Here is a 16,350-nt window from a genome sequence, read left to right on the forward strand (position 1 = left end):
TATATAGGATCTGGGAGTTTGAACTCAGCTCCTTACTATTGCACAGCAAGAATTTTGCCACCAAGTCACCTCCACAGCATTTACTGTCTAAATGAACAGGTGAAATACTTATTTTACTATTTGGTTCATGATTTCTTAATTGACAGAAAGAGCTTGTGTAATAGCACTGTATCAGTCAGGGTCAAATCAAAGCCACAACAGTGATTAAAGAAGAGAAAATCAAATACAAAAAAGGAATTAATCAAAAATGGTGGGCACAAGAGAACTCTAGGGCAGGGTTTGATAGGTCTTCTGTAAAGGGCCCAATAGTAAGTTATTTTAGGCTTTGTGGGCAAGAGTCACAGCCAAAGATATCACATGTCATAACACAAAACAATCATCCACAACATTTTTATTGATGAAATCCAAGATAAAATGATTGAATAAATAAAAACATAAGTCCCCCTTTTCTGACTCTGCAATGACCTTCTACCACCCCCTACTGGAAGAGATTAAAATGTCAAGTGGTTTTACTAAGGTTTTAATAAGGCCCTGTTTTATCTTTTTGTTTGTTTTGGTTTTTCGAGACAGGGTTTCTCTGTATACCCCTGGCTGTCCTGAAACTCACTCTGTAGACCAGGCTGGCCTTGAACTCAGAAATCCACCTGCCTCTGCCTCCCAAGTGCTGGGAAGGTCCTGTTTGAAGAGATGATAATTTGATACCTGGGGCAGGACATTTAACAGAATGATAACAAGCAATTTCCCTCTGCTCTGTTTCTTGCCTTTACTAATAGCTACAGGAAAAGTCTCATATGAAACAAAATTCTGCATAAAACCAGCACACTGCAAGAGTTGGCTCTTTCCTACAGTGTGGGTCCCAGGGATCAAACTCAGGTTTAAGCCAGGCTTGGTGGCAAGCACCTCTACCCCGAGTCCTCTCACTAGCCCCTTCAAAGTTAGCCTGCCCCTCACTGCTGTCCTTTACCCACCAAATTCTTGTCTCCTGAGCGCACTCGTACCAGATACTCCATGTCTTTCAGGAGTTCTTCTGTGTGTTTATTTAATGCTTATTTTCAAGCCTCTAATTTTTATAAGCAAAGCCTTCTGCTTTGCTTCTAAATGTTTTGACATTTAATTTTTCTTGTTTAATATAACATCTGGCTAATATGTCATAAGACAATTCTCTCTTGGTGGGCATGGTGATGAATGCCTTTAAGCCCAGCTGTTATCACCAAGACAGTTTTACACAGCGTATGTTGATCTGCTTATCATAAACCTTGGTGAATGTTAGGTAATCCTGCAGCCAATTTTAGCCAAACTAGGTGTGGCAGGGCACTTCTCTTGGTGACCCATCAGAAGAAGGCTCATGACTAGGAGTGAGATGTAGCTCAATGCAAGAGCTCGTGCCTGGCAAGCTCAAGGCTCTGGATTACATCCTCAGCATGGGAAAAAATAATGCAGCCCTATTAGTGCAGATCACAATTCTTCTCTTGTCTTCTTCTGATCTTTACCATTAATAGAAGGGCTGAGTGGTAGCAAGAAGATGGAGTGGACAGGAGTATCGCCATACAGTAGCGATGGCAAAGGTGGCAGCAGCTACTGTTGCCGTGTTTTCCATAGTAGCAATGATGGTAAGAACAGAACATGTCGCAAATTCCCAGAGTGCCCAAGGGCAGAAACAATAGGAAGCAGAGGGACTGTGGTCAACAAAAAGCTGTAGAACGGCAAGTGGGCCCTGATCACAGGGAGAGTGTCAGGGAGATGCCAAGCGTCTGAATATCCCAGTCCCCAGAACTATAGCTCTGGCCTGTTACAGGAGCTGAGCATTCAAATGCAAGGCCTGCTGGGGAGCTGGCAGCTACTACCTATTCCTGCTAGTTTCTGCTCTGGAGCCAAGTACTAGGGCCTCTCTGATGATTAAAGCCCAGAGCAAAACATTCTCAGCCTCAGCACCTAGATCTATCTGAATTGACTGACTTCTAAAGGACACTCAGGCTTGTGCCTGAAAGTCCCTGTGTCCGTCAGCACAGCCCAAAGGCCTTGCACACTGCCAACGGGGTCTGCCGTTGCCAGCACCAGAACATCCCTGTGCAGACTCACAATTTATACACCAGTAGAGCAGATGGATCACAGCAGCCACCTGGCATCTAATTGCTTTGAGGTCATTTAATCCATCCTTACCAAGAGAATCAACACATTGACTTTTGGGACCCAAAATGCACAAACATCAGTAGCGACTGCCCAGGATAGCTTCATCCCACAAATCCCTCTCCTCCGGTTCCTTCTTCTTTCGGTGGGACCTGTGTCTGCCTTTGGTGGAATCTCTCCCATTATGGTGGTTCTCCTTTCTGTGCTTAGACTTCTCTGTATCCCTTGGCTCTGCTGAGACCTTCCTTCTGCTGAGGCTATCTTCTCTGCATGAACCTCTGAAGAGTTTCCCCCTGGGTATCCCTGGCTCCTGAGTGGTGGCTCCTCCTTCCTTCTGGAGCCTTATCCTCTCCTTTCTGTCTTGACTGACTGGCTGGTTTTTCAGACAATGTTTTAGAGATTCCAGTCTTTGTCTGTAGTAAGGTATCTGGTTTTCCACTGTCAGACTTTTATAAGGAGAGTATCTGGAGTAGTTTCTGAACCAGAATGGTAACCCCAGCTCTGGAACTCCAGGGCTGACACAGTCTCTCTTTTGGTAAATAGAATCCTCTGCCATCTTTCTGAAGCAGACATTGGGTTGTAATCCTCTGGCTTTCTGCTTTCTAATGAAATCTTCAAGTTCATATCGAAAAGAGTCAGTGGTCTGAAACTCTTCCATCACACTGACCAGGAATGTATTTCTCTAGAAAAAAATGGGAGAAGACCCTCTGTTGATGCATCATTTTACTGAAGACATTTTCTCCGTCCTAAGAGAAAGTGTTTGACCTTACATATACAGTAAACAGAGCTTAGTCACTGGTACTGGACATGAGTACTTCCACATAGTCTGGGGACAGGAAATTTTAATGGAGGAGGACAATTATTGCTCACTGGGTTTTGTTTTAATTTAATTTTTTAAAATATAATATGTATGTATGTATAGATGTATGTATGTATAGATTTGTACATAGGGCCCCATGGAGGCCAATGTTAGCAGAACCTCCGGGGCTAACAGGTGGTTGTGAGCCACCTGATGTAAGTGCTGGGAACCAAACTTGGGTTCTCTCTTAGAGCAGTGCATTCTCTTACCTGTTGAGCCCCTCTCAAGACTGCTTTTTGTTTTTCATTTCAATATGGTGACTTGGTACTACTAAGTAGCCTTAGCTGCTATTGAACAGGCTAGCCTTATACCTGTGTTCCGTCATCTGTTGCTGCCTCCAGAGTGCTAGGATTACAAGCACCTGTCTTAGGTGGTAGGAAATGCACTGTAAATGTTAGGATCTACACACACACACACACACACACACACACACACGAATATATAATAGTGTATAGTGTTCGTGTGTGCATGAGTGTGTATGCATGCATGCTTTGCTTGTATGTGTATTCATTTGTGTGCACCTGTACACGTGAGTGCAGGCCAGAGGCTAAGCTCAGGTATTATTCCTCAGGAGCCTTGTTTTTTGAGAGTCTCTTGATGGGTCCCTTTAGGCTAGGATGACTGCCCAGTGATGCCCAGGGATCTTCTGTCTCCACTTCCTCAGCACTGGGGTTACACATGTGCCATAACACCCAGCATCACGTGACCAACATCACGTGGGTGATGGGGAGCAAACTTAGCTCTTCAAGTTTGTTCTGCAAGTACTTTTCTGTCTGAGTTATCACCAGAGCTCAAATGTTACATATACTAAAGAGTATAAGGTTTATCAATGGTTGTAACAGGTTTAAAAATCAGATAATTTGGTCTAAAGAGATGGTTCAGCAGTTAAAAGCACTGGCTACTTTTACAGAGGCCCACTCAGTTCCCAGCACCCACATGGCAGCTCACAACCATTTGTATGTAACTCTAGTTCCAGAGGATTCAGTGCCCTCTGCTGGCCTCTGAAGGCACTGCATACAGATGACATACAGGCACACACACAAATCTTTTTTTAAAAATGAGATAACTTTAGACCTTTCCTCTGTCATAAACGTGATTCCATGTATAAGATTAAGTCATTTAATCTTCGAATTAAATTATAAGTTAAAAGGGACTATCATGCAACTAAACTAAGCCGAAATCAAGCTGTGCATGGTGTTGCAGGCCATTAGCCTCATCACTTAAGAGTTGATCTTTGTGAGTTCAAGGCCAGCTTGGACTACACAGAAAATTCCAGACTAGCCAATGGCCAATGAGACAAAAAAAAATGTACTAGAATGAAGACTAGTAACATTCAATGGCTCATTGGTGGCCTATTCTGAAAACTTGGCTGCATTTTGCTCTATGGTTTTCTTTCCATTCAGCAAAGGTTGCTCTAACGGAAAGCCTGCTGTACTAGCAGTGCAGATCACCAAACCTAACTCCTGCTATTCTACCCTTCTGGGCCTGCTGTTTGTCTATTAAAAACAGTTATTAAATGCAACTCACTAAGTGTGAAGTCATAAATATGTCATGCTGGCTTGAGATCTAGTCTCCTTCCAAAATAATATATAGTCACATGGTACATAATATTGTGGTGGACAGAATTCATATAGACAATGGTGGTCCCATTAAGATTATATTGCTGGGTCAGCAAGAGGGCTCAGTAGGTAAAGACACTTGCTGACAAGCCTGCTTAATCTCTGGGACCTACAAGTTGTCAAGTTGTCTTCTGACCTTCACATGTGTCTCACAGCACCTATACATACAAACACACACACACACACAGAGACACACACAATTTTTTAAGGAAAATTTCCTTGAAACTGTTGGAGACTGTTGCCTAGTGACCACACAGCTATCTTAGTTGGAGTAAAAGCACTCCAGCCAGGTAACATTTCTTGATATAATAATTCATCTTCACTGATGTACAGCAATGTTAAGATCCACTTTCTATTTCATAATGGATAAGTACACTTTAGAGAGTTATCCGAGCCTGGCGGTGGTGGCGCACGCCTTTAATCCCAGCACTTGGGAGGCAGAGGCAGGTGGACTTCTGAGTTCGAGGCCAGCCTGGCCTACAGAGTAAGTTCCAGGACAGCCAGGACTACACAGAGAAACCCTGTCTCGAAAAGCAAATAAACGAGAGAGAGAGAGAGAGAGAGAGAGAGAGAGAGAGAGAGAGAGAGAGAGAGAGCGAGCGCTATCCGACAGGCTGGAACAGTTCTGGAATGTGCTTCTATTTTTAACCAAATCACTAATTTAGGTTATTTGTGGTTTGGGGGTCTGGCTAACAAAGCAGCAGTATTCTGGATTTACAGTGTGCCATGGGATATATAGTTCGGACCTAGGTGGGCTCTAGGGCCAAGGCCCTCATCCTTGGGAAGGCCTGACAGCCTAATTCTAAAGCAGATATAGGGGCTGAAGCCCCTATCAAGGACTTAAGTCTTTCTCCCTCCTCACTGTCGCCGCGCCCCCCCCCCCGCCCCGCCTTCCATCTGAAATAGCTCAAACTGGCCTGGAACATTCTCTGTGCTCAAAGACAACCTTGAATATCTGATCCTCCAGCCTCTATCTTCCAAGTGCTAAAGGTATATAAACCTTTCGATTATACAGTGATGGAGGTCAAACCCAGGGCTTCATACTACATCCCCAGCCTGGGGTTTTGTTTTTCTGTAGAGAGATTTAAATTGAGTTCAGATCTTGTTGCGGTGAAAGAATTTTCAAGTGGGCTCAAGTTGTTTCTTCAATATGGAAAGATGAAGAGTGAACTTTTGATAGTAAAGTCTTCTCTTATTATGGAATGGTGGTTAGTACCCCGGTGCCCTATAAGAAAGGTGCCAAGGAGAAAAGATGGTGTCCATGGGGGGGGGTCCCAAAAGCCACATAAGGAGCAGAGGTATTCAAGACAAGCAAGACAGTCAAGCAAGTTAACACATGAGTACATGACAGTACGATTCCTAAGTTATCTTGAAGTGTGACTTGTTCAAAGAGGACTAGACTAGGATTCAGGATGTGAAATGCAGCCACACCTGTGCTTAGTCAAGCTGGTATTTATGGTATGTCTCTGCATACATTTGCTGGAGTTACTCAGAGCCAGGTTCAGAAGGGCACTTACCGCTTTGTGTGATGGTCAGATAATACATAATCTTTGACACCCCCTCCCAAATGCAAAACAATAGCTGGGGGTGCAGCTCAGTGGGAGAATATGGGATGTCCAGGGTTTAGCCTCCAGCACACCCTCCCAAAGCAATCCTGACTAACAGGAAAGGCCCACGCTGTTTTACTGGGAAAAGCACGAGATCAAGGACAGTAACATTCAGTACAATGACTATGTCCACTTCTTTCCCTAATGGCTTTCTTTAAGCAGAGCTTAGACATTGGCAGAAAAGGCACTGTGAACTTCACTAAGCCTGGTCTGTCTATGGACTCAGCATCCATAGTTTACCTTCTGCCTTCCACTTTGTATATCTGTAATTCAATACATTCTCAAATGTTTACTGCATTCCTTTTTATTTTGTGTGGATATGTGGGGCATGCATGTACTGTGGCCCATAAGTGGTCAGAGGACAACTTCAGAGAGTTGGTTCTTCTCTCTTTTCATGTGGACTAAACTTGGGCCATCAGGCTCATCAGTAAGAGCCTTTACTCACTGGGCACCAGCACACACCTTTAAAACTGGGCTTGGACTCAAGCAGTGGTGACACACCACATGCCTTTAGTCCTGGCACTTGGGAGGCAGAGGCTGGTGGATCACTGAGTTCGAGGCCAACCTGGTCTACAGTGAGTTCTAGGACAGGCAGGGCTGCACAGAGAAACCCTGTCTCAAAAAACCAGGCCTTGGATTAGATCAGCCTACCTCCATATCCCAAGTGCTGGGACTATGGGCTCATAGGCTCATGGGACCACACCCAGCCAGGGCCTTGGTCTTCCTCCTCTACTTTGACCCACTCAGGAGCCATTCTCCAAGAAGCAATAGAATTGGTTTAAGACTCATCTGATCCTGTCATCTCTAGCCAAACACTCCCTGCCTTTGTCTTTGGTTTAAGTGACAATACTTATTAAGTCTTGGGCCTCCCGTGTTTCTCTCTCATCCACAGCACTCATCATTTTCACTCTATTTGGGATCCAGGCTTCCTCTCACTGGCTATGAAAAATGAACTCAATTCCTACCCGCAGTCAAGATGAGCTGGGCTGTCATTCCCCTTCCTTCCTATTGCCAAGAGGAAAAAAAAAAGCCTAAGAAATGTTTAGTTGAAAAAAAAAAAAAAAGAGGGGAAGGAAGAAAATGCCATGTTGAGACCAAACATTTCCTTCTTTTCAGCTTCTCCCTCAACTAGGAAGACTCCAGGTCATGTTCACCACCAGGGTGAGCCCTTTTTCATTAGTTGGGGGAGCCAACAGTAAGAGCTGTCCTCTGCTCTTTGTTTTCTCCTACCCAGGAGGCAACATCATCAGTGCAGGTTTTCAACTCCTTGACCTTTTCCCACCTCTACCCCCAGGGTACTGGGATTATAGGCATGTACCACCACACCCAGTTTTATGGTGGCCTAGGGTCTGGAGGCAGGCCCAACAGTCTACCAATTGTGCCACACCCCTTGTCCTCGATTCTTTGTCAGCATCCAAAACATTCCTCCCAGGGTCAGGTTCCCGGAACACTTCTGGACTGGGGACACCATTTCTTAATTGGGTTCCCGCTCCACCAGTTTCCAAACCCATACCCGGAATAATCCTTAGTTTTTCGTTTTTGTTTTTTTTGTTTGTTTGTTTGTTTTTTCAAGACAGGGTTTCTCTGTGTAGCCCTGGCTGTCCTGGAACTCACTCTGTAGACCAGGCTGGCCTCGAACTCAGAAATCCGCCTGCCTCTGCCTCCCAAGTGCTGGGATTAAAGGCGTGAGCCACCACCGTCCGGCAATCCTTAGTTTTATCTGCTCGAAACCACCAGGTTTCCCTGGCCAGATTGGCTCAGCTGCCCACTGGTCACCAACAGCCCTGGTGGTGGTTCCTGCTTCCTCAAGACAGTTTTCCTCGTGTTCTGACCTTCTAGCCACACTGGTCTCTCCTGGAAGAGCACACAGGTCTCTGAGCCTTTGTGTCTTTGTGCTCAAAGTCCCGAAGTAAGCACACCCCAAAATTTCTCACCTCGTAAGGCTTGTTTGGAATGCTACCTCAGCTTTGATGACCTCTGACATCCCTCTGCTATCCCCTGTATTATCATCACCAAAGCTTCCCATGTTCAATGCATGCTTTCAGGTGTTTGAAGTGCCGATTCTAAATCAGGTATGATGGCACGCACGGGCTTGTGACCCCAGCATCAGGGAGGCTGAAGCAGGATTTCCAATTTACGGCTTAGCCTGGCTGATGAGCTCTAGGTCAGCAGTGGCTATAATCACAAACTGCTGATTGCAGCTTTTCCTTTCTACCCGGCCCCCAGCTGCTGTTGGTGCCTCTCTCACATAGTCCACACAGAGCAGCAAGAACTAATACTTTTTCAGATCTGGTACGTTCCTACACATGCATGCAAAGTCCTCAGGAACAAAGATTCTCTATTCGCTGCTGTCTCAGCACACGATCCAATTGTGCCTGGCGTCAACTAGGCCTTCACAAAGAAACCAGTGACAAACGGCCCTGACTCTTCCCTGCATATTTAAGAACCCCAGATCCAAGGAGCCCTCCCTTCCAGCCCCAGTCTCCCCTTGTACCTGAGCCAGGGTCCTCACTAGTGCTCCAAAATGCTGCCAATTATCAGAGTGAATGAGAAACACGTTTGGGTCAGTTCTTATCTGGAACCATAGTAAAACCTTGCATAGTTTACTGAGAAAAAAACTGCCACACACAGGTGGATCCCTGGCCTTCTGAAGCTGAGTCTTTAGGGTCTTTAACGTGAAAGACCTGTGGCTACCACAAAGCACCAATGTCTCCCTGACACACACAGGGTGGCGAGTTACAGTGACCTCCGGAACAATTCCAGGTTCCCAGCTGCTCTGCTGATGGCTCTTATGGCCTGGATGCCGGAAGTAGGAAGCCACGCCCCTTCCTCTGTCTGAGTTCTGGTGTTTCTGCTTTCTCAACCAGTTCTAGCTCACCCAGGAAATAAATCCAATCTTACACCTAAAGGGATTGAGGAACGCCCTGAATTGAGTTCACTGCCTGCGAACAAAAACCAGAATGTAGCGAGATCAGTACTAGTCAATCCTGTGAGTTTATCTTGAAAGAGTAAATAAATTTTCCAGTTTTCAGCACACCTAATCCCCCCCCAACCCCACCAAGCGCCTCCCCTTCTCATCTTTCTCCATTTTGAGACCGGGGTCTCATACCCTTAGTGGGCTTTAAATTCACTACGAAGAATGGAAAGTGATGACCTTGAACTTCTGGATCATTCTGACTCCACTTCTTGGGTATTAGGATTACCGGCCTGAGCCAACATGTGAATTTATGTGACACAGGGGACGGAACCCAGAGCTTCTAGCATGGCAGATAAGCATTTTTACCAATTGAGCTACGATCCCTAGTGCTGTACTTTTAAAAATATTGTCAAATTTATCAATCAAACTTACAGCATTTGTAAAAAATCCTCTTTTGAATTATAATTACCAACTATTTAAAACTAGTAGCTTTCATGGTGACATTGTCATTTATGCATGTATCATACTCTGATCCAATCCTAACTGGATGCCATTCTGGGGATGGCTATAGCGAGACACTCTGATCTCAGAACAAGGCTGTGCTTGTTGTGCCCGTTTGGTGAACCCCAAAAGACCACCAAGGAGCTGATTCTGATGCAGTTGCACTAGGATCGTTAGTCAAGCTCAAGCTTGGGTCACACCGCTGCTGTCTCTGGGAGGGTGAAGCAGCCGGTCCTGGAACTCACTCTGTAGACCAGGCTGGCCTTGAACTCAGAAATCTGCCTGCCTCTGCCTCCCAAGTGCTGGGATTAAAGGCGAGTGCCACCACTGCCCGGCCCAAACCTTAAGCTTAACCTCGGCCTTCTTTCTGGTTGGTAGTTGTTAGGAAGTAAAGTGCCAGGGGCAGGCTTATAACCTGGAAACTGGTGTTAGACACAGGTTTGTTGGAGGAGTAATCTGGAAACTGGAGCTAGAGAGTTCAACCTTAGGTTAGGTTCTTTAAGATGGAGTCTGGGTGGGCAGTGGTGGTGCACACCTTTAATCCCAGCCCTTGGGAGGCAGAGGCAGGTGGATTTCTGAGTTCGAGGCCAGCCTGGTCTACAGAGTGAGTTCCAAGACAGCCAGGGCTACACAGAGAAACCCTGTCTCGAAAAACCAAAAAAAAAAAAAAAAAAAAAAAGATGGAGTCTGAACCCAAGATCTGGTCTCATGCTCTAGTCTAAGGCACCACTGTCTTCAGGCAAAATCATTTTCTGTCAAAGTGTTAATCCTAACAAACCCTAGCTGTAAGATGTAGATGCCAGTGTAGGATGGGTGAGTGGTCATGCTGGGTCATTTCTGACACAGGGTAAGATTGTCATTGCCTCAGGGTTAGACTACTGCTAGCCACAGTGTAACCCAACTGCAACTATTCCAGGAAACTGTGACAATGAAACACTGCTTGCTAGCCAGCTCAGAGTTCCCTTCCCTGTCTAACAAAAATAGCCCTTTTGCCCACTGTGACTATCTCACAGTATAGCTAAAAAACTCTACTCTGGAGTTCTTCTGTCTTCCATGAATTAACTCATAGTTGGTGTTTCCAGCCCCTTGCTACTGTCTCCGAATGGCAGTATCCCCCTTTTGAAGCTTCTCACTTTTGCTCTCCACCTGTCCCTTTCCTTTTTGTAATAGTTCTCGGGTTTTCATGTTATCTCTCTTTTGGTTTCTTTGAAGAAAAAAAACCACTGAATTCAGATAATAAAACACAAGTTACAAAAGAGGATAGAAGGGTAATTGTTTTTCTACTTCTAACTCTGCTGTGATCTTTTTTGTTGTTTTTGATGGAGGATAAGTGTATAAAAATATATTTGATAGTGAAAGTGTAAATTCTATTGTGAACCTGCAAAGCTTCTGTTCCAAATAGCTACTCCAGTTGTATAGAAGTTTATTGAGTTTATAGAATTTGTGTCTGGTTAATTTTGGTATGTGATTTTTTTCAACTCTTATCATAATAAAATTTTAGAAATCAAAAATAAAATTTATCCGGGCGGTGGTGGCGCACGCCTTTAATCCCAGCACTTGGGAGGCAGAGGCAGGCAGATTTCTGAGTTTGAGGCCAGCCTGGTCTACAGAGTGAGTTCCAGGACAGCCAGGGCTACACAGAGAAACCCTGTCTTGAAAAACCAAAAAATAAATAAGTCAATAAATAAATAAATAAATAAATAAATAAAATTTAAAGTGTATTATATTTACTTGTATGTGAATGGGAGTGTACAGATACCACAGTGTGCTTGTGGAAGTTGGAGAATATGCAGCAGTTACTGTGATGGCTATTCCTGGTTGCCAACTTGACTACATTCTAGAAATGGAGGGCACACCTAGATCCAGCGAATGGGGCTGGAAGACTCAGGCTTTTTACTCAGATCTTGACATGGGATGACACAAGCTTTTGATCTAGATCTTGAGGCATAGTGGCCTTGAAAAAGCTTAGGTTCAGACATGGTAGTACATGCCTTTAATCCTAGAAGACAGAGGCAAGTAGGTCAAACCCAGCCTCATACAAAGTCTTAAATCCAGGGGTAGTAGTACATGCCTTTAATCCCAGCATTTAGGAGACACAGCCATGAAGATCTGAGTTCAAGGTCAATCTACAGACTAAGTTCCAGGACAACCAAGCTTAGGCAGTGAGGGAGTTGGAAAACAGAAAGCTGGTGATAATGTAATAGAACAAGGGGCCATGTTCCAGCTCTAGCAAGCAGCAGAACACGGCAGCTTTTGGTATGTGGCTTTGGCTTTAGAGCCAAGAATAGAAGAGACTACTGGGACAATTGATGTTGATTAGCTGGAGCTAAGAAATTAGTAGTAATTAAGAGACCAGGATTCTTGAGGTGAAATCTTCTGGGAAGTGTTTTCTGAGAGTGTTCCAGAGATAGGTAAGGTACTTTCTGCTTCAGCTGGGCTTGGTAACGTAAGAATCACCTAGGTAGTACTGGTTTGGAAGGCATGAAGTGGTCATAGAGAGCAGCTGAGTTTTGGCACTGTGGTGCAGCCTCAGTTGCAATTGATGGTCCAGGACTGAAGGGGTCATGCAAAGCTGAGATTTGGCACCATGAAGGGAACCTATGAGAGGATATTGATGAAGCATAGTTGCAGCAGAAGAGCCCTGGAAGCCTATTAGAGATGCCAGTACCATGTGACAACCACCAAGAACAGCAACAGCAGTAGAGTGGAGTCAACCAAAGCCTAGAGTGCTACAGATGGCAGAGCTGGAGAAGTGACCCAAGACCTTTGAAGGAGTTCAGGTGATCATGTGTGGATTTGAGATATTGGAGTAAGAAGCGGTAGCATTGCAGTTTCCTTGGATACCCTAAGATGTTAGAGATGCCAGAGCTCCTCCTGCACCATGCCTGCCTGGATGCCGCCATGCTCCTACTTTGATGATAATGGACTGAACCTATAAGCTAGCCTCAATTAAATGTTGTCTTTATAAGAGTTACCTTGGGGGTGGGGGGAGCTAGTGAGATAGCTCAGCGGTTAGGAGCACTGACTGCTCTTCCAGAGGTCATGAGTTCAAATCTCAGCAACCACATGGTGGCTCACAACCATCTGTAATGAGATCTGATGCCCTCTTATGGAGTGTCTGAAGACAGCTACAGTGTACTTACATATAATAAATAAAAACTGCAGGGTCAGAGCAAGTGGGGCTGGAGTGAGAGGGAGAAGGGAAGGAGGAAAAAAAGAGTTACCTTGGTCATGGTATCTGTTCACAGTAGAAAAACCCTGAGATAGTGTTTCATTGTTTTTATTAAAATTTATTTTTACATCTCAGTGTTTGTGTGTGCATGTGCATGTCCCCTATAGTGTGCATGTCCCCTATAGTGTGCATGTCCTCTATAGTGTGCATATCCCCTATAGTGTTCATGTGACGATCAGAGAACAACTTATGGAAATTGGTTCTTTTATTCAACCTTATGGGTTCAGGGGATCAAACACAGGTTGTCAGGCATAGTGGCAAGTCCCTTACTGGCAAGGCCATCTCATCAACTCTATTTTACAAGTTTTATTGTAAAGGTCTTTACTTTCTTTTAAATTTATTCCTATTTTAAAGAATATTTTGAATAGAATCCTTTTTTCTTCACTCATTATTGATATATTTTTTAAAGGACTTATTTTTGAATGCTGTTTCTCTCTTGACATGTTCTTGCTGTGTATCCTAGGTTTGACTAGAACTCATATTCCTCCTGCTTTAGACTCCCAAGTATTGAGATTATAAGCATATACTTAACAACTACTTACTATTTATTTGAGATGTCTCATGTAGCCCAGACTGGCTTTGAATTTACTATATACCCAAAGCTTCCATTGACCTCCTGATTCTCTTGCCTTTATTTCCTAGGTGACACAATTATATGTATTCTCATGCCTACCTAGCCCCTTGGTCTTCCGTCATCCACTCACTCACGCTAAAACCATTTTCCAGGAAGCAGACAGAGAAACTTTAGAGTCTTCTGATCCTTTGTCTCTACCTCTCAAGTCTTTGGGTTAGCTCTATCATGCTCAATTATGTAATTTCCCCCTTATTATTGATTCTATTTAATTGCTGTATTATGTTAATTTGTGTATATTGAAACATCCTTTCACTTCTAAACAAAACCAACTTGATCCTGGTGTACATTTAAGTGTGCTGTTGAATTTAATTTGCAACCATTTTTTTTTTACTTTTGCATTTATATTTATCTGAAACACCACTTTATAGCTTACTTTCTTCTTTCTTTTCTTAGGTAGGGTCTCTCTACATAGCCCTGAGTGTCCCAGAACTTACCACATAGGTCAATCTGGCCTGAAAATCACAGAAATCTAAGACTGCCTACTGAGTGCTGGGATCAAAGGTGTGTGCTACCATGCTTAGCCTTTAGGCTTCTTTTTGTATCATTTATCATGTTTTGGTAGGTATAACCCTACAGAGACATAATTTTGCCTCCTAACAAAGAAAACTTGGGACAAATTGATTCACTATTATATTTTACCAGGCCTTTAAAGAATCACTATGAATGTTTCTCTATTTTGTGAAACTCTCCTCAAATTAATTTTATAAAACCAATACCAAACCTGCCAAAACCTGATAAAGACACATGATTGGTTGGGCATGGTGAAGCATGCCTGCAATTCTAGCACTTGGGAAGTGGAGGCAGAATATCAGGTGTTTAAGGTCATCTTTAGGCAACCTGGACTACCTGAGATCCTTTATTCTTGTCTATTTTTAAAAATTCTATCTATCAATCATCTATCTTTTGTGTGTAGGGTGAGAAAGGATATAAAAGCAACCTGTGAAGATTCTGATAGGTGTTATGTGTCCACACTATTTTGCCTATTGATGCTAAGGATATGTCTGGTGTGGGACCTCAGGTTGTGCCTGTTTGGAGCTGGGTCAATGGCTGCAGGTTTTTGTCTTCTCATTATTTTGTAAATGAATCTTTTGCCAGTATACTGCATGTATTCCTGGTACCTGCAGAGGTCAGAAGAGGGCATTCAATCCCCTGAGACTAGAGTTACAGACTGTTGTGAATTACCATTATTGGAAATCAAACCCAGGTCCTTTGTAAGAGCAATAAGTGCTCTTAACTGTTGAACCATCTTCTCTCCAGCCCGTGTTCTCTACTCTTTAAGTTGAAGGATTCACCAAAGTCCAAGTAGGACTAAGTTGCAGCAGACAATCTACAACCTGTTCTGTATTTGTTTCCAGGTAAAATTTATGTGCCCAGAACATCTATATTTACTTCTGGAAACTTTGTATACCTGGAGACACTGCAAAGGCAGAAGTTGTCTCACTGTCCAGAACATTTATTGGTATGTGTAGCAGACAATATGGCCTTCAGTCTGTGGCATTACACAAATGTGTATACCTGAAATGCCTCAGAGTGGAGGAAGTAATCTAACTTCTTTGATGGAGGGGAGTTGATGGGAGCCAAGCCCTTTGCCAATTCTGGTCTTATGCTCTCAGACCTAGGCTCCCTCTTCCCCCTTCTCCCTAGTGTACCATGTGAGCAATCTTGATTCTTGTCACAAAGGGAACATTGATAACCATGTCCCTTATTCCCCTCCTCCCCAAGCCAGTATTCCCCATTGGATTTGTGAGACACTCCTTCTTATCTGTATTTGTCCTCAGGTACCTTCTCCCACCCTGTCAGGGCAGCAAGGTCCTCTGTAGGAACCATGATTTGTGATTGTTCATTATTTTCTGATCCTCAGAGCAGTCAGACCTGAATGATGAGGTACTTCTGATAGGCACTTTTCAAGACTGTGTATAGGACTCTGAGCTTTTGCTGGAACATGGACTTTTTCTCCAAAGCTGGGTTGTCTAGGGGACAGTTTCAGGCTAATCCTACTGATGGACTTAAAGGTGCTAAGAAACGTGGGTTTTTCCTGCAGTTAGGACTATGTTCTGATGTTACCGTGAGTGGTTGGCACTGGCCTACCTTATTCACTTGTAGTCTTCAGTTCTCCCTCCCTCCCTGGCTTAGGGAGCAAGGAACTAAATTGCCAATTGCTTTGTACTTCTTTGCACCTCTCCATGGTATTTAGGCTTTTCCTCTTTTGATTTCTCAGACCTTTTCTTGTCCTTTTCATTGCTCTGATTCTTTTCACTTGCAGATGCACGAAGGAAAATACTATCCCCCTGCCTTGTTCTTTGGATTAAGTTTTTTTTTTTTTTTTTTTTTAACAAACTTAAGACATCTTTCTAACTTTTGACCAGGGTTTTTCTACCTTTGCTATTTTGGTTCAGAAGTTTCTTTGTAGTGGAGGCTGTCTCAGGTATGTCTAAAATTTTTTAAAAATCGTGCTAGCCACAGTGGCCTCAATATGATCAATTCCACACATTTATAGTCTTCTCTTGCTCAGTATCTATTTTAATCAAAATATTTTAAAGAAATTACACGATATATTTAGTGTCAGTTAATGTTCTGTTGTATGACACTGTTGATTTTGAGGCATTTTAAAGAAATCACAGCATTGCCAGGAAAGAATAGCATTTTCTTTTTCTTCTGTAAATTCCTTTTTCAATTATTTGGAAAAATTATCATGAGCCATAGATTTTTATTGTAAAATGTGAGCCTGATACAGTAGGTAAAGAATTTTTACAACCTTTTAGTGTGTTTTACCTCTAAAATCTTTAAAGTGTGGTTACTGGTTTTTCCTTTCCAAAAGAAAATCACCAGAACAGAGCACTGACACAAAGCAACA

At 43.5% G+C, this 16,350-nt stretch overlaps 1 protein-coding gene across 1 annotated transcript; it reads right to left on the reverse strand.

The window, feature by feature from the left end:
• Positions 1-2,206: 2,206 nt before the first annotated feature.
• On the reverse strand, positions 2,207-8,791 carry LOC114616839 (zinc finger matrin-type protein 1-like). Its single transcript, XM_028762300.1, has 2 exons — positions 8,707-8,791; positions 2,207-2,809 (listed from the first exon to the last, which is right to left on the reverse strand). Exon 2 carries the CDS (start codon positions 2,783-2,785, stop codon positions 2,207-2,209), a length of 579 nt encoding a protein of 192 aa, XP_028618133.1. The 5' UTR covers positions 2,786-2,809; positions 8,707-8,791.
• Positions 8,792-16,350: the final 7,559 nt, after the last annotated feature.

Source organism: Grammomys surdaster, unplaced genomic scaffold, assembly GCF_004785775.1.
Source record: "Grammomys surdaster isolate TR1022 unplaced genomic scaffold, NIH_TR_1.0 133, whole genome shotgun sequence".
In the NCBI taxonomy this organism is placed as follows: Eukaryota; Metazoa; Chordata; class Mammalia; order Rodentia; family Muridae; genus Grammomys; species Grammomys surdaster.